The sequence below is a fragment of the Erpetoichthys calabaricus genome, chromosome 3 (genome assembly GCF_900747795.2).
Source record: "Erpetoichthys calabaricus chromosome 3, fErpCal1.3, whole genome shotgun sequence".
NCBI classification, from domain to species: domain Eukaryota; kingdom Metazoa; phylum Chordata; class Cladistia; order Polypteriformes; family Polypteridae; genus Erpetoichthys; species Erpetoichthys calabaricus.
Genome location: NC_041396.2, coordinates 161642208 through 161663905, shown reverse-complemented (window position 1 = coordinate 161663905; position 21698 = coordinate 161642208). Strand labels below are relative to the sequence as shown.

At 36.4% G+C, this 21698-nt stretch overlaps 1 protein-coding gene across 1 annotated transcript in view; it reads right to left on the bottom strand.

Moving 5' to 3' along the window:
* The window catches only part of prkd3 (protein kinase D3), a 342598-nt gene that overhangs the window by 12577 nt on the left and 308323 nt on the right, over window positions 1–21698 (bottom strand). Inside the window, exons 12-17 of the mRNA XM_028797458.2 lie at window positions 15900–15952; window positions 13212–13284; window positions 7588–7694; window positions 7308–7469; window positions 2399–2497; window positions 1373–1640 (exon numbers count right to left, since the gene is read on the bottom strand). Coding sequence (XP_028653291.2) covers window positions 1373–1640; window positions 2399–2497; window positions 7308–7469; window positions 7588–7694; window positions 13212–13284; window positions 15900–15952 — 762 coding nt within the window. The remainder of the gene's footprint in view (window positions 1–1372; window positions 1641–2398; window positions 2498–7307; window positions 7470–7587; window positions 7695–13211; window positions 13285–15899; window positions 15953–21698) is intronic.

The window sequence follows — 21698 nt, the reverse complement described above, 5'->3', positions numbered from 1 at the left end:
GCCATCTGTCACAGTGGCACAGTCCACTCCCAACAATGGACATGGACAAATAATCCAGTTCACTAGCCAAGCCAGAGGCTTTTTTTCACAGTTCAAGAGGAATACTTTAAGGTAGCAGTTGACCAAACTATGTCTTCCACATACTCAGAGTTTTGGATAACTTGAGATCTATGAAGGCCTGACAAAGCTTCATTCCACAAGACAGTAAGTCATGAAGACTAATTAATGACATGTTCTTCGTAGTGCCTGATAATAACAAGTAGTGCAATTTTATTTTTTTATCATAATCAGGGGGATACACTATCAAAGCATATCTGGTTAAAATCAGCTCAAAGGAACACCACATCCTGGACAAGATGTCTGTTTTCCACATGACCGTCTTGCACGTGTTAGATGTGTGATATGGGGCACCAAAAAAGACTATGCTGCTTCATTTTGGAGCAATGTGTGTACACACTTTTTTCTGTATGTGACTTGCTCAAAGAGTGAGCTTGCAATAATATGTATATACAGCTACGAGGAATCCCTAAAACCTACATAACCTGTAAAAAAATACAGATTTGAAATTCTGCTTTTTTTTTCTTCATTAATGAAACCACCCACATTTAAACCAACTTCTAAGGTACTTTCCAGTTTGTGCATTTTGTATTCTGGCTATGACTACAGGTAAAAGCAAGTTTTTAAAATTTGAAATTGTAGTTTAGTTATGCACAAAGCACTTCATTTGATAAAAACATCCAAGCTACCCTTCAGATTGTTTTGGCATTCTTTATACATCTGTTTTCTGTGAGTAGATACACAATGTCTTCATGCAACCAGAAACAGAATTATAAGTGCAACACAGTGTATAATAGAAAGCAAAATATACAAAAATGGGTTCAAATTGTATAAATAATTCGGCATGATGTTTTCTAACCCATTTAGGCCTTTTGGGGTAACAAGGGGCTGATGCTTGGCATCAAGCACAAGGTAGGAACCAGCGAGAACATGCACACGGGCTCACATGCACACAGGGAGCTCCAACACATGTGTCTTCAGGATGTGTGAAAAAAACTGGAAAATCCATAAAGACACAGAAAAATAAGAAAACTCCACAGAGACTTTGACTGGGCCTGCAATTACCAGAAGTCTCCAGAGAATATGCAAACTCTCTATACGGCCATCGCATGAATGGATGCTGGATGCGTGTCTTTGTAGGGCCAGGACCACAGAATTGCAAAGTAATAAATTGTTTATCAGACATTCTCAGAAAATACAAAACAGAAAATGTTTTCACATGCAAATGTAAAAAGTCAAGTCTTATTAAAATGATGGTTAAAAACCCAGTACAGTTTGCAGAAGTCCCTTAAAACATTTGTGAAAACACAATTACCTTCACTGGATATTTCTTTCCATGGATTTGGTGGGTACATAAATGCTGCATTTTGAATCTGGTCATTAATGTCCTCATCCTCATTGAAAGGAAATGTGCCACTGAGGCTGACGTATATGATGACACCCACAGACCACATGTCCAAGGAGCGGTTGTAACCTTTACTTCTCAGGACCTCTGGAGCGAGATAAGCTGGAGTGCCCACAACGGAGCGCCTGAAAGACTTTTCTCCAATGATGCGTGCAAAGCCAAAATCACACAACTTTACCTTTGGGGAAGGGGAAGAAAATTTTGTAAGACTGTCATACCTCACACAAATTACATCTTTTATTAATTTTTATATCTAAGAAAAGATCACAGCATGTCAGATTTGTCTGAAATATAGCAAAACACTTGTGGAGTCACTTGTACATTAATTATTGTTTAAACAACAGTTACTAATAATCATGATGTATGAAAGTATACATTTAGAAGAGAGACAAGTTTTGGAGAAGGAGGAAAACTGATGTTAGCAGGAAGTCACTGACTCATCACTTAATTGTTATTGGACTAATTTGACCCTCACATTGTAACTGCAAATAAATCCATATCTGATTATCTTTGCTATGGAGGTAAATGAGACAGAAAAGTGTCTGATGTGAAAAACCATAAGTAGTATCATAACTTCAGTGTGAAATTTTCAAAGTCTACACAGCATTAGAAACGAGAGATAATACTACCGTAAACACCCACATTTATTTAATGTAAAGAAAAAAAAACGAAACAGTAAAATGCTCTTTAAAGGCCACAGACACTCAGGACTTTGGTATAATGTGTCATTTTGATACACCCACGGTATCTTACAAATGCAGGGCCGCTCATTCTCATCAATGACTCAAAAGGAAAACCGGCCACCCCCGGAAAGCCGCTAAAACCTCTTTGTGGAGTTTCCCTTTTCTGAACTGCCCTGTGGCCGTGGCTGTGCCTGCAGTAAAGTCACCTTAATGCGAATTGACTTCAGCGTGTGCTTCACAAGGTAAGGCTTACCTGTGGAAATGGCTCAGCAGATGCAAGTAGTACATTTTCTGGTTTCAAGTCACAGTGCACTATGTTCTTGAAATGCAAGTGCCTTAATGCCACTAGAATCTAAAAGAAACATGCAAAATTAAATCTTAATGAGACATCCAACACTTATTTTCTGTATATAAGAAATATTTAACATTTTCAAAAATCCATCACTAAGTTATTATTCGTTTCCTATTACATTTTCTGTCGTATCATAGAAAGCTCCTTCTGTAGTTTCAAACCAATTATGAAGATATGTATATTTAAATGAAAAGATGTGGTGATCTTGGTATCCTGCAGATAGGGTGATAAGTGGCAGGAGCAAACTGTATATGGAAAAATGTTGAGCAAACTTAGGATTTCTGCCGAATAACAGAACATACTAGATGTCAAGAAGATATTAAATGAAGAGCAGCAAACAGATTATAAGTCTGTCTTAATGAAAGGAGGTGAGGCAGTTTCAGAGATAGATTGAAAAAGGTACTTTCACACCAGTACTGCACCATTTACTAGTCAACGTACTAACCTAGATGTCACACAATATTTCGCCAAAGCTGGCTGACTCTCGGGCGGCACGGTGGCGCAGTGGTAGCGCTGCTGCCTTGCAGTAAGGAGACCCAGGTTCGATTCCTGGGTCCTCCCTGCGTGGAGTTAGAATGTTCTCCCTGTGTCTGCGTGGGTTTCCTCCGGGTGCTCTGGTTTCTTCCCACAGTCCAAAGACATGCAGGTTAGGTGAATTGGCGATTCTAAATTGGCCCTAGTGTGTGCTTGGTGTGGGTGTGTGTGTGTGTGTGTGTCCTGCCCGGGATTGGTTCCCTGCCTCGCGCCCTGTGTTGGCTGGGATTGGCTCCAGCAGACCCCTGTGACCCTGTGTTCGGATTCAGCTGGTTGGAAAAATGGATGGATGGATGGCTGACTGTCTTGATTAAACAAGAATAATACATATGCAGCCTCCAAAAAACACAGTTATCTAAAGACTTCATGCTATACTAAAATAGGAAGAGAATAATAAAATGGCCATTGCCTAACTGATGTCAATAAATTTTACGATTTTTTTAAATCATAAGATATGTAATAATAATAATAATAATAATAATAATACATTTTAGTTATATAGTGCCTTTCCCATGCTCATGGTGCTTATTTAAACAGCAGGGTACATGTTTCGATACAACACTAAACAGGTAAATACAGGATATACAAAGCATTAAACAGAATAAAAAGAAAAAAAATAAACCAGAGTAAAATACTAAATTCAATACTAAAATAAATACCTGAAAGAAATACATGTAACATCATTTGTGATATAACATACACACAGATTATCCTGAGCATCTGTACAGAGAGGTGAACTGAAAGATGGTACAGAATGTCAGGTTAAGTTAAAAGCCATTCCTGAACAGATGAGTTTTAGATTGTTTTTAAAAGAATGAATGGAGTCAGCAGATCTAATTAATTTCGGGAGGTCATTCCAAAGTCTGGGCGCTATACAGCTAAAGGTCCTGCCACCCATAGAATGCAGGTTATTGTGGGGCACAACAAGTTTGCCAGAATCAGAGGACCCTAGTGGGCGAACAGGAGCATAATGATGCACTAGGTCGCTTATGTAGTCCAGTGCAAGGCCATTTAAAGTTTTGCAGGTTAATAATAACATTTAATATTCAACCCTGTAGGACACAGGGAGCCAGTGGAGGCGAAGCAGGATGGGTGTGATGTGCTCGCTGTTGCTGGTCCGTGTCAGGACTCTTGCAGTAGAGTTTTGAATCGGCAGGAGCTGTGATATAAGATTAGAAGTGGCACCTGCCAGTTGGGAGTTACAATAATCAATGTGGGATGTGATAAAAGCATGGACAACTTTCTCAACATTAGAAAAGGAGAGGAATGAGCGAATACGGAATATGTTATGGAGGTGAAAGTAAGAAAGTTTCTTAATGTGGTTTATGTGGGCGGAATAAGAAAAGGAGGAAACAAAAATGACACCAAGATTCCTTTCAGCAGAAGAAGGTCTGATGAGATCACTGACAAGAACGACTGAGAAGGAGCTCCTTTTCTTAAGTTGCGCTTTAATGCCAATTTACAGGAGTTCAGTTTTGTTGCGATTTCATTTTAAAGAGTTCTTCTCCATCCAGGTTTTAATTTCACTGAGGCAAGTTGTGAGTTGAGAAAGCCCGGATGTAGTTTCACTTTTAACATTGAAAGAGAGTTCAGTATCATCTACATAAAAATGAAAACCCACTCTATAGCTATGAATGATGATATGGCTAAGGGGAAGCATATAGACACAGAAGAGTAAAGAGCTGAGTACAGACCCCTGAGGAACCCCTTGTGTGACAGGCACAGAGCTGGATCTGCTGTTGCCAAGACTAACAAACTCTTGCCTGTCAGTCAGATGTGGTTTAAGCCACTGGAGAGCAGTGCCAGAGATACCCAGCATGTTTTCCATTCTGGACAATAGAATGAATGTCATGTCTGACAGTGTCAAATGCTGCAATGAGGTCTAACAGAATTAATATGCTGGTTTGTCCAGAGTCTGCTGCCATAAGCAAAGCATTAGTTACATGAAACAGTCTCAGCAGCTGTACTGCACTCTGAAACCAGACTGAAAGAGTTCCATCTAATTATTAGAAGTTAAGTAATTGGAGAGTTGGGAAGCTACAACACGCTCAAGAACTTTTGACAGAAAAGGTAAGTGAGAAATTCTTAAGATTGTCAGCATCGAGATCAGACTTTAACAGGGGGGTTACAGAAGCCAGCGACAAGGAATGTATTTATTATTGTCGTAACGTTTGGGATTATGAAAGCAGGATTTAAGAAGTGTGGTGGGAATGGGTTCCAGAACAAAGGTAGCAGACTTCATCTTACAAAGCAGGTCATTAACAAATGCAGATGTGACTAGTGAAAATTTAGAAAAAGAGCTGGATGGAGTGGGAAGAGAAGAAACAATATAAATGAATGATGGATTTATGGTAGTTGAATTATTTAGGTTGTTAATTTTATTGCGGAAAAAGTGGAGGAATTTTTCACAGACTTTGTTAGAGGTGGTAATTGGGCCAAATGCAAGTTGAAGGAGTTTATTAACTTGTGTGGATAGCACTTTGAGTACTGAGAAAAGCGCTATATAAACGTAATGAATTATTAGATAGATAGATAGATAGATAGATAGATAGATAGATAGATAGATAGATAGATAGATAGATAGATAGATAGATAGATAGATAGATAGATAGATAGATAGATAGATAGATATATTATTATTATTACAGAAAACAAAACACTCGGGTTATTATGGCCACTTTCTATTATTCTGCCATAATGTGTGTTTTTGGCTGCAGTTAGTGATGGTCAGAGAAAGCATGAATGTGCACGGTGAGGTCAGTCTTACGTGATATTCTCTCAAGGTGTCAGCCAGATGCTTTCATAGACTGTAACTCTGAATTGTACCATGGAGCTGAGTGCTTAAAGGAAACATCCTTATGCTTTAAAGAATCTGTTTTTACTAGTGTTGAAAGAAGGGCTGTGTTAAAGTGGTTTACAAGATTATCTAGCATTGATGGAATAGGTGAAGACAGAAAAAGATCAGAAATTGATCCAGTAAGGATAGAAGGTTAGATATTTTTAAGGTTTCTGAAAGAAATTTGACGTTTACAGGTAAGAAGAGGGAGAGGTAATGAGACAGTGAAAAGTACTGCTTTATAATCAGTGAGTCCCAAATCACTGCTGTGTTGCCAACAGATAAGCCGGATGTGAAGATCAAGTCCAATATATAACCACCAGAGTGAGTAGGAAAATCCAACATATCGCATCAAGTCAAAACAGTCCAGTAAGGGTAGGAATTCATTCCTCTGTTTACTAGTAGGAGTGTCAATATGGATACTGAAATCGCCAAGAAGAATGTAAGAGGATTTTAAAAAATGAAATCTCACCTCCATTAAAAGCAAGGTGACTTCTTCTTTTATATTGTAAAGTGTGTGACAACCCAGAATGGATTACTAATGTGAAAGCATTATAATTTAAAGCTGCAAATAGGTTAGCCCCAAACCATAGTAATACCTGGGCAACAAAGTGTTCATTACAATCACAAAATATCGGTTTTAAAAATTCCCAAAATGAACAAAATTACATGTAGGAGGCCTGAAGTGTACTCCACAGAGTTCACTTACCTTGCCCTTCACATTGTCCAATAGTGGAGAGAGAGATTAAATAATAAAATGGCCACTGGCAGAAGATTTTAACCTCACCTCTTTTACTTATTGACTTCAGATTGGATATTATATGTACACTTCACTCCATTCTTGTTTATCAGAGCATTAGAGGCTGGTGACATGTTGCATGCTGGTTGGACATGCAAGTGAGAATTTCACTGTACTTTGTACAAGTACTACTAGTCACCTGGACTTAGCTTCATACATTACCATTTACTTATTAATATTTTGGACTTTCTGAGAAGATTAACAACAAAGGTCTCTGACACCAAAATACGTGAAAGTTAGGTTAAGCAGTAACTCTAAAAGGACCCAGTGAGAGTGATGGTGGACTTTATCCAGGTCTGGTACCTGCCTTGAACCTGATGTTGCTAAACTAACTGTAAGCACTAGGGCTCCCACAACCCAAAACTAGAATAAACATGATTAAACATGAATGATTGAATAAATACATTTACTGAAATGCATATATCTTAATAATTTTAACCATTTTCTTAATCATTCTTATACAACTGCTGAAATTTTGAATTTACAGCAGAATGTAAGCGGGTTGGATAATGGATGGATGTATGTATCCAATATAAAGTTAATCTGAAAATATTATTAAATCATTACATTAATAATGCACTGAAAAGTGTCATCGAAAAACAATACAAAAACACAATATAAGAAAAACAAAATGAAATCACCTGTGTGACTAAAAACTTAGTGATTCTTTCAGGCAGACGGCTTTTTTCACTGGAGAGTATCATCTCAAGCATATCTCCGTGCAGCTTTTCCATGACAACAAAGACTCTCTCTGGTGTTTCAAACATGCACTCAAGGTTCACAATTCCAGGATGGTGAAGATTCTATAGCAACAAAGGAGATGTGTTTTAGAATAGAAGACACATTTTTCCAGTTTACACATTAATTATAGAAGTTACAGAATACACTTTATAAAAGCATAACTTTTAAAAAAAAAATTACCTGTAAAATAGCAACTTCATTTCTCAGCTGACTTTCCTGTTTCGTTGGGAATCTCATTTTATCGATCACTTTAATTGCAACATCTCTACCAGTTTTTCTGTGCTTTCCTTAAAAAAATAAAACAAACATATATTATGTGAAAGGAGTGACAGCCTTTCCTGTAATTCTGATCTATATTAATAACCATTGGCCACAAACTGATAATTGTGTTAGATCTTTTCGACTCCCATTTCTAGTGTTACCATGACTAACTGTTGCTACTACAGAACTGTCTCTCTGTCAGAGTGAGCATTCAGAAAAATTACAAATTTCACCACAGCTGACTTCACACAACTCAGACTAGAGTAGCTAATTTTTCAAGAAATAGTAAGTTTCATTTAGTTCAGTTATATGAACACACATAATGGGGTTTAGGCGAATAACCCGGTTAATGGAGAAACCTGGTTTATTAATAGTCTACGTTTATATGTGCAAGTAATCTGGAGTTCTCCTTTGTCATAAAGCTTCAATGACATTAACCTGCACAAAAAAAAAGGGTTAAAAGTTTTCATCGGCCACTGTGATGATTCTCTTATTTTATAAATATGTATAGTCCAACTGATGCTTTATTTATAGGTGTAGTAAGCATACATTTAATAAGTCACTGTGCTCTGTGCAAATATATATTAGAATTCTATTTTTTTCTACTCACATGCACAGCTGACACAGAGCCAGATTAAGCACAGGGGCTCACATAGAACTGCCAGGCAAGCAGTACAACATAAGACAGATTGAAACAACTGGAAAACATGCAGTCAGACTGAGAGCTGCTGTGTACTATTTATATATGTCAAAGTCAGCATGAAATTGTATCCTTGTTGTCTTTCACCTAAGTGGGGGACTCCATGTTTAGAAAACAGAATAAAGCCTTGGAACATTGCCCGGCACACCTTTGAAGCTGATGGGCAGATGGGAGATATCGTCATCCAATCCTGTAAATCCTTCCACTGCACCGACAATGTTGATGGACTCTACACCTCGGGCCCCAACTCCCGAACTGTACAGCAGCTGTCCTATACTTTGTCTTTTATTTCCGGCCCCGGGCATGGTTAAATCTTTTGGCACAATGTCTCGTCTTGCGGGACGTGAATTCTTGATATTTTTTAGTTTATAATTTAAAAATGGAATAAGAATCTGAAAATCTAACAACATCACATTAAAGTTTGATCAATTCTGAAAAGAATGATACCAAACATATACAGTATATGTAGGTTTTAAAATAAGCCCAATTTAAAGTGTGACAAAAAAAGTCACATAAAATAATTGCACTTTTAGCCTTAGGATTTCATATATATATATATATATATATATATATATATATATATATATATATATATATATATATATATATATATATATATATATATATATATATATATACACACATACTGTATATAGAGTAGATAGATTCGGGTTACGTAACACGATGCAATCACAAAAGAACTCATTCTCAGGGAGCTACCGCTTTCTGCTGGACACAACAGGTTTCTGTTACTACTATAGATTGCACACCGCTGACTCTTTTCTGGTTGGCTGTTGAATGGAGCTGCAAAGGTCCCAGTATGTGTGCTTTTTGCCTTTCTCCCACTGCTTTTGGAATAACAGTAACTGAGGTATTTTTACTTGAGTAATATAAATATTGCTTTAAATTACTTGTTTCTGTAAAAAGTAATCAGACTACGTAACCATGTTACTTTTTACACGTTACCCTACTGCTCTCAAGATTATGTTGCTGAGTTTAGAAATGTACGGTCAGCTCATCAACACAAATTTAGGGATTTCTGAAATACTGACACAGACTATTTCAGCCAGAAGAAGAATAATCCAATTGCATGAACATTTGCCTCTAAAAATGTATTTTGTGGATGCTTCCACCCTTGGCTACTGAAAGTGTGTGTGCGAAGCAAATACATGTACAGGGTCACAGTGTGCAGTGGACATGTACAGACTAGAAAATCCTTAACAGTCACCCAGTTAAGGGTTTACATGTCCACATAATCGGAATATTGGCAGTGAAATCTACCTCTGTTAATCAGGTTTCTTAGAGGTCAATAACCATATTTCTCTAATCAGAATAATGATTTTCATGGAATTTTAGAAATCAGGTTTTATGTGAATAATCAGGTTATTGAAGAGCATATAAACATGCTAATTCAGGTATGCTATACATTTAAGCAACAAAGTTTCTCTTGTATTGGAACACTCTAACAAAATTTTACAAGACCTACCAAACAACCAGTCTCATAGATCATCTCTATAATCCTAGCATCAACTCTTTCATAAATTAGTACAAACTCTTTACCTGCTGCACATAAGACCTCCTTATTACTAAACATCTCCTTATGTTAAAGGCTTTCCATGTGCAATATTACACTTGGAGAATTCTTGTTTAATTGCCCTCAACGTTAGCAACATTAGCCTTAATGGTGCTTTGTCGCTTCATTTCCAGATTTTTCTGTACAGTTGATGTACGACAGATGACACTCGCAGCACAACACACACAGCTTGGTCAGTATGAATTTGAATTCCTTAGTCCATATTTTTGAAAAGGAGTAAACACTGATTGAACTTTTAGCAGTCATTTGTTTTTATACTAATCTGTCACTATCTAGCTTGCTCTTGATGCTAAGTTGGAATGTAATATTGCTGGGGGAACCAAGCACAATGTAATGTTACCAAGAATGCAAATATATTTATGCCTATGTTGATTTGAAGTTTAAAATAATTTTGCACAGGGAATGTTGGTAGAACAAGGCTATCGACCAATTATGAATTTGTCATGTGACACGTGGAAGATCTGTCAAAGGTCAAATGTCTTTGAAAAAAAGCAACTGGTTTTTGAAAACTGACTAGATTGGAAAGATTTTCATTTGACCCTAACCAATCAGTTTGCTAGTGACACTTAACTTTTTCTGACGTTAACAGAGTTGCTAACGCCAAAACACACAAAGCATACCAAACACCCAAATTAAGTCTCCAGGGTTGAACCCAACCTTCAGTTCACACAGTTTTATGAGGTATATCACTAGTGACTTAGAAATGGTAGTGATCAGCACTGTAGAACACATAGCTAATTGTTTACATCAGCACACAGAACACCTATGAACCTAAAAGGAAAAACGGATTCAGAAAAGTACAAAAAAATCCTGCCAGCTAATCTGCTGTAGTCTGCAGAGACATGAGATTTAAAGAAGATTCTCCTCCCAAGCAGAGGTGGTTTATAAATTAAAATTGACATGTAATTAAAGGTGAAGTTAAAGTCAGGGAATCAGAGAATAAAATCATCCATCTATCCACCCATTATCCAACCCGCTATATCCTAACACAGGGTCACAGGGGGTCTGCTGGAGCCAATCCCAGCCAACAAAGGGCACAAGGCAGGAAACAAACCTTGGCCAGGGCACCAGACCACCACAGTGAATTAAATCAATACTATTCAAGTTCAAGCTAACTGTCATATGTACACAGTACATGGTACTAACTGTGTGTTGGTTCCCACCTACTTGAAAATTAGTGTTCTGAAAACATTTGAGGGAGCTTCAGAAATTTTGCATACAATAATAAAAAAACACTGCTGTGTCCAGATGTGCAGAGCCACAAAAACTCTCTGTTGTAAATTCTGCAAAAAAGTGTTTCAATCAATTATAGGCTTTTGGCAGTGAATACTTTACAAACTCAGTTAGCCCCTGTTCATTTTTAACATGTAAGGATTTGACAAATTATGCTTGCACTTCTCCATAAAAGACTTTTGTCACTTTGATTACATTTTAAAACATTATAATTCTCAATGGCAATAGTTCTTTTTATCTTTTAACTGAAACAGGAGCAAATATCACTCCTGTACAATAGTATGTTTCAACAAGTCCGAAAACCATGACATCAGAAATGCATTTTTTTTTTTAAAGTAAAGCTTTTGTTGATACAATTTTGTGCCAATGGTCATGTAGCTCATAGCCCCTTGATTGCTACTGTAATAGCATGTTACATAGATTAAAAACGATAAAGCAGTTCCCATGTAATCACTCCTACTGTCAACCCCCAGCTCTCAATCTTCTGCCCCCAATCCTTTCCTCCACAAAATTACCAAATACCACAGCAATTCAGAAATCAGTAAACCACAATATCAAACGCCCCATCAAAAACTTGTGGGGCAGCATGACATTTAACTGTTTTTCTGCTGCTAATTAATTCAGTTTTTCCCACCTCTCCAAGTCAAGTAGCTTGACGTCTGTCATGAACAAACAGGTCAGTAATTCTTGGGGTATGTGCCTACCACTGCAATTCCAAATTTTGATCTTTAACATCTCTGTTTGCTTGAATAACATATGTGAATGTTGCATTTATGCAGTAGATTATGAAAAGATAAAGATAAAAGCCTAAAGCAATGTAACCAAGTCCATACCATCGAATAAAGCCGCCTGCAACACATTTGAAAATCACTTTCTAAACCTTGGCAATATATTGAGGACACAAACTGTATACACATGCTCCTTTTTGTTTTAAAGACAACAGTGTTGGCACTGGTAAGGTCAATAGATATTTGTCACCAAATTCATCAGTTTACACATTTTTACAGAGACAAGGGCATTTCTTACATTTTTTAAAAATTAAAAAAATATGTATCAAAGTCAAACATCTAAATAAATCAATGTCTAGTTACTTGCAGCATATGTGCTGAAACCTCAGAATCATGAACACAGTTTTGTTTTGTTTTTTTGAAGGATGGGTTTACAGTTCCAACAGGGTAACAAAAAATACACAACATAAATTAAAGGATAAAGATTCTAAAATTAAAATACTCCAGCTGACAGCAGACAAGGTGCTACAGTCTTTGCTCATTCAATAAATGACATAAGTAAAAAAATGTTTAAATGGTTCACTCAGGCGCCATTTATGCATTATTGGATTTGGGTTGAAGACCAACAAACATTCTGTGTCCGAGAACTGCAGCAATACAAGAAATTATATACTGATCTTGTAATTACAGACCTGAAACTTATATTGTAGTTTTTTTTTTTGTAAAATTTCTCTCAGGATGCACTTATCTTCTTTGAGTATTTGAAACATACAGTAAAATTAAATGTAATGTACCAGTGCTTCAAAAGCTTAGCCCTTTCATCATCTCAGGTTTTTTAGTAGGGTCATCGTAGCCTAGATTTCTTAGAAAGTCAGTTCTATAAAACCAAAACTGAAAAATTATTAGGGTTTTCAAATGAAAATAAGTGTTGAGACTTTAGCAAACTTGTGTTAATGTGACTACCAGAAGAGAAGTAGGAAAAATTGAAAACAAGGAAACAAACTCAATTTCTTTGTATTTGCAAGTAATTGAACATAACAGAAGCTGGTCCAGTTGGAATGATGATGTGACAAACATTGCTATAAAATACAGATAATGTCACTAATATACTGTATATTAGCTGTAGCTAAATAGCAAGATATTGACGTGATGAAGATTTAGAAACATCTACAACAAATCTCAAGAAACATGAGACTTATAATTAGAAGAGTTTGTCTCTCTGGGTTGAATAAAGTGTAACAAAGAATAAAATTAAACTGGATAACAAAACAACAGGAATTCTTTTTACCTCCATATACAATTCCAAACTGTCCAGATCCCAAAACTTCATCTGCAAATATCTGATATACAGAGCTTATATCCTGTGAAAAAAATAACAATTTCAAATAAATTATTTTGAAAAAATGTACTTCGTAGTTTTTTTGCAATAGATAAAACAGCTGTTTTCTGTATTTTAAATAACTAATTAAATAACCTGTACTTTCCTTTTGTGTATATTACCCAAATCATTTTTAAATGTCATAACATTGTGATTAGCTCTTCTGTTTCACAACTCTGGGAGACTAGGATTAGAATCCAGCCTGATCACTGCACAAGCAGAGTGTACACAATATCCTTGTTTCTGCAGGAAATTTACTGCTGTAGACACTCTTGTCTTCCTTAAATAACCTAAAGATGCACCTGTTAGGTAAACTGACCCCAAAAGAGTATGGATCTGTGTAAGTGTGTTACTGGCCACAGATGGTTCTTAGCTCATGATCAATGCTGCCATAATAGGCCCCACCCTCATAAGACCATGCATAAGAATGAGGAGGTTCAAAAATGGATGAATAGATAGATTGATTTAAGTGAATTTTCCTTATACAGGCTTTATCAATTCGCTTCTTTATGATTTGTAATTTTTATATACTTCATTTCTAAACAAAATTTACCCAAAAGTATAACATTAAAATAACATGCTTTTACAATCAGAATTAACTTAAGTACATCCAAGGAGAGTGGCAGACAAAGATGTTCATATAATCATGTTTAATTTTAATAAAAATATGTATTATCTATAATTCTAAGCAATAAATAAAATTATTCTCATTTCGTAATTACATTACCATGTTACTGAATAGGCATTTGGTTAAGTAAATGACTTAACCCTGTCGGGCTGTCATAATGTTAATTTAACAGCATCAAGAAGATCTGTATTACTTTTGACACGAATCATTAATATGTCAAAATTTAATCACAATGAAAGGACAACTTATGTTATTTTTGGTTGTATTTGCAACTATGCAACTTGCATTCACTTCAGCAAGTTCCTTTTATATATATACTAGCCATTCCCCGCGTCTCTGCCCGCGTAGTAGTGAAACAGAACAAACTTTCAAATTCAATAAACAAATAAGGTATTGCTAGCTAAGCGGAGGCAAGTTACGCTCCAAAACAGAAAGGTAGATCAACTCCCCACTCCTGACGTCACACTTCCCCCTCCCCTTGGCCCGCGGCCTCTGTCTCGGATTTGTGCAAATGTATCGCTACTGTAAGCGAACTATGATTCTTAGCACAATGACAGAAGTCGCAAAATCAACCGGAATTTTCGAGCAAATTCTAGAAAAAAACCCGATCTAAATCCATTAAATAGTTCTCTCATTCACTAGCTAAGCGGATGTAAGATACGCCCGAGGCTGGTGCGTGAGTGAGGAGGGCCCCGCCACACCTCCCCTGGGCCCACTATGTCTCTCTCGAATTCATTCAAATAAATTGGTACCGCAAGTGAACTATGATACTTAGTGAGATGAGAGAGGTTGGAAAACCAACTGGAATGTTCAAGCAAATTATAGAAAATAAAACAGATCTAAATCCATTAAGTAGCTCTCTCGTGAAAAGCGGACAGACACACAGACAGACAGATATTGGATTTTATATATATAGAGAGATATATGCATGCTGCGGTGGGTTGGCGCCCTACCCAGGGGTTTGTTTCCTGCCTTGTGCCCTGTGTTGGCTGGGATTGGCTCCAGCAGACCCCTGTGACCCTGTAGTTAGGATATAGCGGGTTGGATAATGGATGGATGGATATATGCATACAAAGCTCAAATAACCTAAGGAAACACTTAATCATCACAGGCTAACACCAAGTTAGTTAAGTTTCATGGATATCGATCTGTCCAGTTAGGAAGCATAACCGATTGAGAATGAACTTCACCTGCTTTGGTGCAAATGAAAGTGACAACAGGTTCACTGGAGAGGCAACAGCAAGACAACCCCCAAAAAGGGAATGGCTTTGCAGGTGGTGGCCACAGACAATTGCTCTCTCATTATCCTTCCTGACTGATTCTTCTCTAGTTTTACATTTTGCTAGTGTCCTTGTCACTAGTGGTAGCATGAGGCGGTAGCTGAAGCCGATTCAGGTTGCACAGGTAGTCCATCTCTTCCTCCTACGTGACATCACTAGAAGGTTTGCTGTATCTCCCAGCACAGTCTCAAGAGCATAGAGGACATACCAGTAGACAAGCTTTTACATGAGGAGCCAGGGACAGAGCCATAGAAGGGCATCATCCCAGCAACAGGGCCAGTATCTGCTCTTTTGTTTGAGGAGGAACAGGAAGAACACTGGCAGAGCCCTACAGAATGACCTCCAGCTGGCTACAGTTGTGCATGTCAGAAACAGAATAAATGAGATTGGCATGAGGTCCAGACGTCCTCCAATGAGACCTGTGCTCACAGCCCATCACCGCGAAGCCCGACTGGCATTCGGAAGAGAATACCACAATTGGCAGCTCCGCCATTGGCTCCCTGCATACATACATACAGTACATAAAGAGTATATATACTGTAAGTCAACCTTGTACCTCAGCGAAGCAGTACGGATATATTATATGTGACTTCTTCAACAGTGAATTTGCAAGCCTCCCCATAATGGTACCACTATCAAACAAGTAAGCTGTAAATGGCATGGCAAAAATAAGAATGCCATCAGACGTACCACATTCTCCTGAATCTGGTAGTTGGAAACAGATATGCTGATCGAGAGCTCCTCTGCAAAACAGAAAATAAAGCATACATTTTAAAATGTTTTGTTAAAACAGTAAGCAGCAATAAATGAATACTATTAAACACATTTACCTTTAACCAATCTTGTATTTAATCAATACCTCACAATTTTACAATAAAACCAAACACTTGAAAGAATATTAAGCTTGTCTTCAATAGAATTAAGGAAAATATTTTTCCAAAACATTATTGCACACAATTGCTGCTTTACCTGGTATAAGAGAAGATGCAGTGGCATAGACAAATATGACTTACAGCGAACAACATTCAGAAAAAAGTCCACATATACAGTAAGTAGGATGTTTATGTTCATTTTGCAGTCTTTGACAGCAAAATGTTGTTGACATATTTTTAAATACTGTCTCTCATTTAAGTAAATAAAAAATAAATCATCTGACAGCAGATGATTTTGAAGAAAAACAACTGTGGAAATACAGCCTGGAATATAAACCTTTTTCTTGCTCTGTATTACATAGAATACACCTGGAAGGTGTATCCCCTTCAATCCACCTAATTGTCCTATTTTTTTTTCCTTCTCCTCAGATTATTAAACATTATTTCCACATTTTATAGATAAGAGCTACCAGTGAAGGCATTTTCCTTCTCCACCTATGATTTCCAGCACTAACCTCCTGAACTATGCTAATTTCTTGTCTGTAAACTCACATGCCCCACTGGGAATTTGTTGTAATATCATAAGCCACTGTATCAAAATTAAATATGTCAGATATGGACCCAATGTTTTGTAATATTACAAAAAAATCTCCAGTGTGTTACTGCATTTCTTGTTGAAAGTGTCTGAAATTCCACACAGGTGAAACAGAGAGATGGCATTCAGTTAATTTCAGAGAACATGTTGGAGCTGTCAAGACCAAAGAATGCACTGAGTCTACTGTGGGTCATGTCCTGTCCTTTGTCAGTACCCACACTGATCTTTCTCTTTGTGGACTTGCACAGGGACTCAAAAATACATTCAAACAAACATAATGGAAACAGATTACACAGTAATGAATGACCAACTAACCTTTAAACTCTAGCTTTACCTCCTTTAATGATTACTTTTCACACCAACTCTGGTTTGTCTCCCCTTTCATCTCTCAGTCACTTCCTAACCTATATATATATGTTATACTTGCTTTATATTTTGCAGGCATACATTTTACTGAATGAAGGCTGAACAATCCTAACGTATTGTCCCTACTGTTATTTGTACTAGAAGTTTGTTCTATCTATGCTTTTTTCCAAATATATGCCTAGGATGACATAAAAAATAGCTTAAAGCATAGGATGAGGGAAAATTGCTAAACCAGAAATAAGATGAACATGGATGGTATAAACAAAGAAAATATTTGAATGCTCCCAAGTGACCTCATCAAAGGCCAGGACTCAGTCCATTGGAAATGGATGGAAGCGTTTGAAGATGATCACGAAAAGAACTTGAGATTCTCTGTTAAGAATTGTGAGAAACTGTACCACATTACTATGTAAAATTGGAAGGAAAGAGGTTAAGAGTACGCATTGCTGCACCCACCACATGACAAACCAACTCAGGATCCCAGATTAGGGCCCAAGTGCAGCCATGCAACAGGTGACACCTCAGCACCACACTAGTTCAGATGGAATGGAACAGTGTGAGTTTTTTTATGCAGTGCCAATTCTGCCACCAACCCCCAGGTTTTTTCTCTGTAAGCTGGAGGTCCTGCTGGTGGGGCTGGATGCAGGTTAAAGTCATATTCAGGACGGAGCAATTGCAGGCTAAGGGCCTTGCTCAAAGGCCCAACAGAGCAGAGTCCCTTTTGCCATTTACAGGATTCAAACCAGCAACCTTCCGATTGCCAGTGCAAATCCCTAGCATCAGAGCCACCACTCCACCCACAAAACTGGAAGACACATACCAAAATAACTCATGGCTGTAGCTGGCCAAAATGAGGTTTGCACAAAACAACTTAGAAGGTGTAGATTTGTTTTAATATTTAATTATTTTTTGAAGTTTTTAAAAGATGTTACTTAAAGTTGTAAGCAGACAGCATACATGTACAAATTAGTGAGATAAATATGTGAATTTTACTTCCAAGCAGCTGAATGTAAAAAAGCAAATGGTCTGAACATTTACATGTGGACCTACTGGATATGTATTGGAGTTCATATCTGATTCTTTATTTTATAATCCTAAAGCAATGACTAAATATCTAATCATCTAGAACATGGGTCTGCAAAGTCAGTCCTGAAAGGTCGTAGTAGGTACAGGTTTTTGTTCCAACCTATTTGCTTTATTAGAAACCAATCTTGGCAATGATAGATGTTATTAAATTTTACAGCTTGTTAGTGTTTTCATTCTGCCATTTCAGGTCATTCTTATATCGCAGATTCTTTTCCTTTCCAAGTCTATCATTCCAGTGATTTATAGCATGAAGTCAATTACTAACTTTCAGTTCTTCACTTTTTCCTTTCAGCTTCCTCCCAAATATTGATGAATACACAGAGGTGTAAATGGAAACAAGTTAAATGGAGAAGTAATGGCACCATTATCATTTACATCTTATTGCTAATGAGGAGTAATTAAAAAAATAGTGAATGTAGCTGTTTAAGGCTAAAATATGCAGTTATAGGTGGGGAATCTTAACAAGTGAGACAACTAAAATGAGGCAGAAAAATGTTATTTGGGCAATAAGTGCTTCACAGCAATATGTGACTTCTCATTAAGAAATGGGTCAGAACAAAAACCTGTAGCCACTACGCTCCTTTGTGACAGATTTTGCAGACCCTTGATCTAGAATAAGAAGAACAAATTAGTATGTTGTACTATTCATTTAATAGACCACTAAGCAAAAGAAAAAATCCTACCTCCCCCTCGAAACAGAGATGCAGTCTTGCAATGTGTCATTTTCTGTTGCTTACACCTCATGATGCCCACATGAAGATTAATCTTTCTCTACTCTAAAATACAGACTTTGACCAAGAAATCACCTCCAAGCCATCCAAATTCATTGCTCTCACATCCAGGTCTGTGGACAGTCCAATAAAAGGCTTTACCTGTGATTCCAAGATTGTGTTTGCTAGTTGATTGGCTCATTGGAAAAGACAGTAATTCCACACTTCTTTAAATTGGATGTAATTAAATTCTCTGCTTCTCCATTGTACAGTCCATCACACAATGGGTACAATACTAGGTGGCTGGGCCAAAACCCAACAGCCTGTTAGCTGTTAGGCTTAAAAGATGTGATTTACACGCCTCAGTTGCAGCCATGAAGGTCAAAGCATAACCAATAAATGTACCAAGCTTAACAAATGTTTCTTTGAATTTTTTCCTAAAATTTTAATCCCTTATCCTTCTTTTGGTTATTCATTCCTGGAAAGTCCAACTCTCCCTAATCTCACTGGGGAAGAATCTTTCCTTCTAGATTACTGTTTCTTAATGACTGAATTTAAAGGTAGATTGACTGTCCCTGAGCTTTTAGTCACACTTTGCAATTAGTCATCTAACCCACTTTTCAGATATTTAATGCTGTCATTACCTTCACAGAAAATAATCTCTCAGTTAAAGAGAGCGTTACCACAATTATTTTAAATCAAGGAAAGAGTTATTTGAGTGTTCCAAGTCACTACCGGATTTCTATGATAAACTCTGATGAAAAACTGCTGGAAAAAATTCTTGTCCTGTATTTACAATCTGTTAACCACACATTTACTCTAACTCAATCAGTTCCAACATACAACTTTTGCCATGTAGTATTTCAGATATATATATATATATATATATATATATATATATATATATATATATATATATATATATATATATATATATATATATATATATATATATATACTTTTAATATATTTGCAAAAACTCCTAAAAGTCTAGTTCTTTCTTTGTCATACTGGGGTATTAAGTGTTTTTGATGAGGAAAAAAATAAATGTAAATGATTTTAGCATAAGGCTGCAACGTAAAATGTGTAAAAAGAAAGAAGGGGTCTGAATACTGTATGCAAACAAGCAATTTTTAGGTGAATTAGGTTTTGAGGGTTGTTGTGTAGATTGCTTTTGACAAAGTTTGCAGTAAGGAGACTGTGGAAGATTGTGGGTTCGCTTCCCGGTTCCTCCCTGTGTGGATAGCGCTTTGAGTACTGAGAAAAGCGCTATATAAATGTAATGAATTATTATTATTATTCAGAGAAGATTCTGCGCAAGATTCTCTTTCCATATCTAACTGAGCAGATGTGGACACATAGATTTCTGACAATTTGCAATGTCTTATTGTACAAATATTTGTAGATCAGAATGTAAGGCAATGTCATGCTGCCTCCAGCTTTATATGTCCTTCAACTTTAGATCTCTTTAATTCGCAGTTATCTTGAATTCCAGATAAATGAGGTTACAATTGAATTTAATGTCTTACAGAAGGATTTGTAAATATATGTAAGAATGTTGTGAAACAAAGATAGGAGTTTAATTTTAATCATAATAATACTGATTTTCCCATCTAAAGTGAGATAGAGGGAGGACCATCTCTTAACATCCTGTTTAATAATTCTATTGTATTACCAAAGTTATTTTTAAAGATACTTTTGTTTTCTTGCAATAATAATTTACAGGCATTTAAATTATCCTGATACAATCAGTAATAATAATAAAAATAATAATAACTAGTTTGGTGAGGCATGCAAGAGAATTCACTGCATAAAACATTCATATTAAAATCAATTTTGAATCAACAGATTGTATAAGATTCTCCCAGGAAATATAATACTAACGGCAAACAAAATATGGCTCTGAGATATGCAGCATATTCATTGGCATAAAAATATTTTTGATTTTTCCCTATGGTCCCTTTTTCAAAGCAACTTCAAAAATTATTCATGATAATAGACTCCCTTGTCTTGTTCCACATTCTTATTTGAAATAAACCAATTTATATTCATTATAAGGACTGAGGCTTTTGGACTAGTACACACCAGTTTAATCCCAGTAAATATATTGGAACCAAACCCAAGTTACCAATTAGGTAAGGTAATTTGATATTCCCATTGTATTCTATCAAACTATTTTTCTGCACTGAAGGATAATAAAAACTTTGGAAATTTGGATTCTGTAGAAAACTGAAACTTTCGCTGAAAACTGGATACTATTTGTCTTTAGTAAATCCAGCTTGACCTTTCAATGATAATGAGGGGAGCACTTTCTCTATTTTTTAGCTAAAACTTTTACCAGGATTTTATTATTTTTATTTAGAAGTGAAATTGGTCTATATAATTTATATCCTAGTAAGTAGGCATTTTACTTTTTTTTGGTACAACAACTAACACTTGCTATAATATTTTTGGTAGTTTTTTTTTGCTTTTTATATAAAATTCTACTGGATACTCGTCTAGGCCTTTCTAGTAGTTTAGAGTATAGGAATTTAATTCAGCCTTAAAGGCTTCTACAAATGGGAGTATTAATTTGTGGTACTGATATTTTATGACAGAAATCAATGGTTTGAGCCTCATCTTCTGTAAACTGTAAGGAATATAAGGACTTGTGGTATTTCTTAAGTATGCTAGAAGAAGGGGCCTGAGTCGCCTCGAAAGCTTGCATATTGTAATCTTTTTAGTTAGCCAATAAAAGGTGTCATTTTGCTTGGCTTTTCTCTACATTCATAATGGCTAACACGGTACAACACCCTAGTACTTAAGTATGCTAATTATTTCTTTGTTCCCTTTGATTTTATTTCCCACAATACTGTTAATG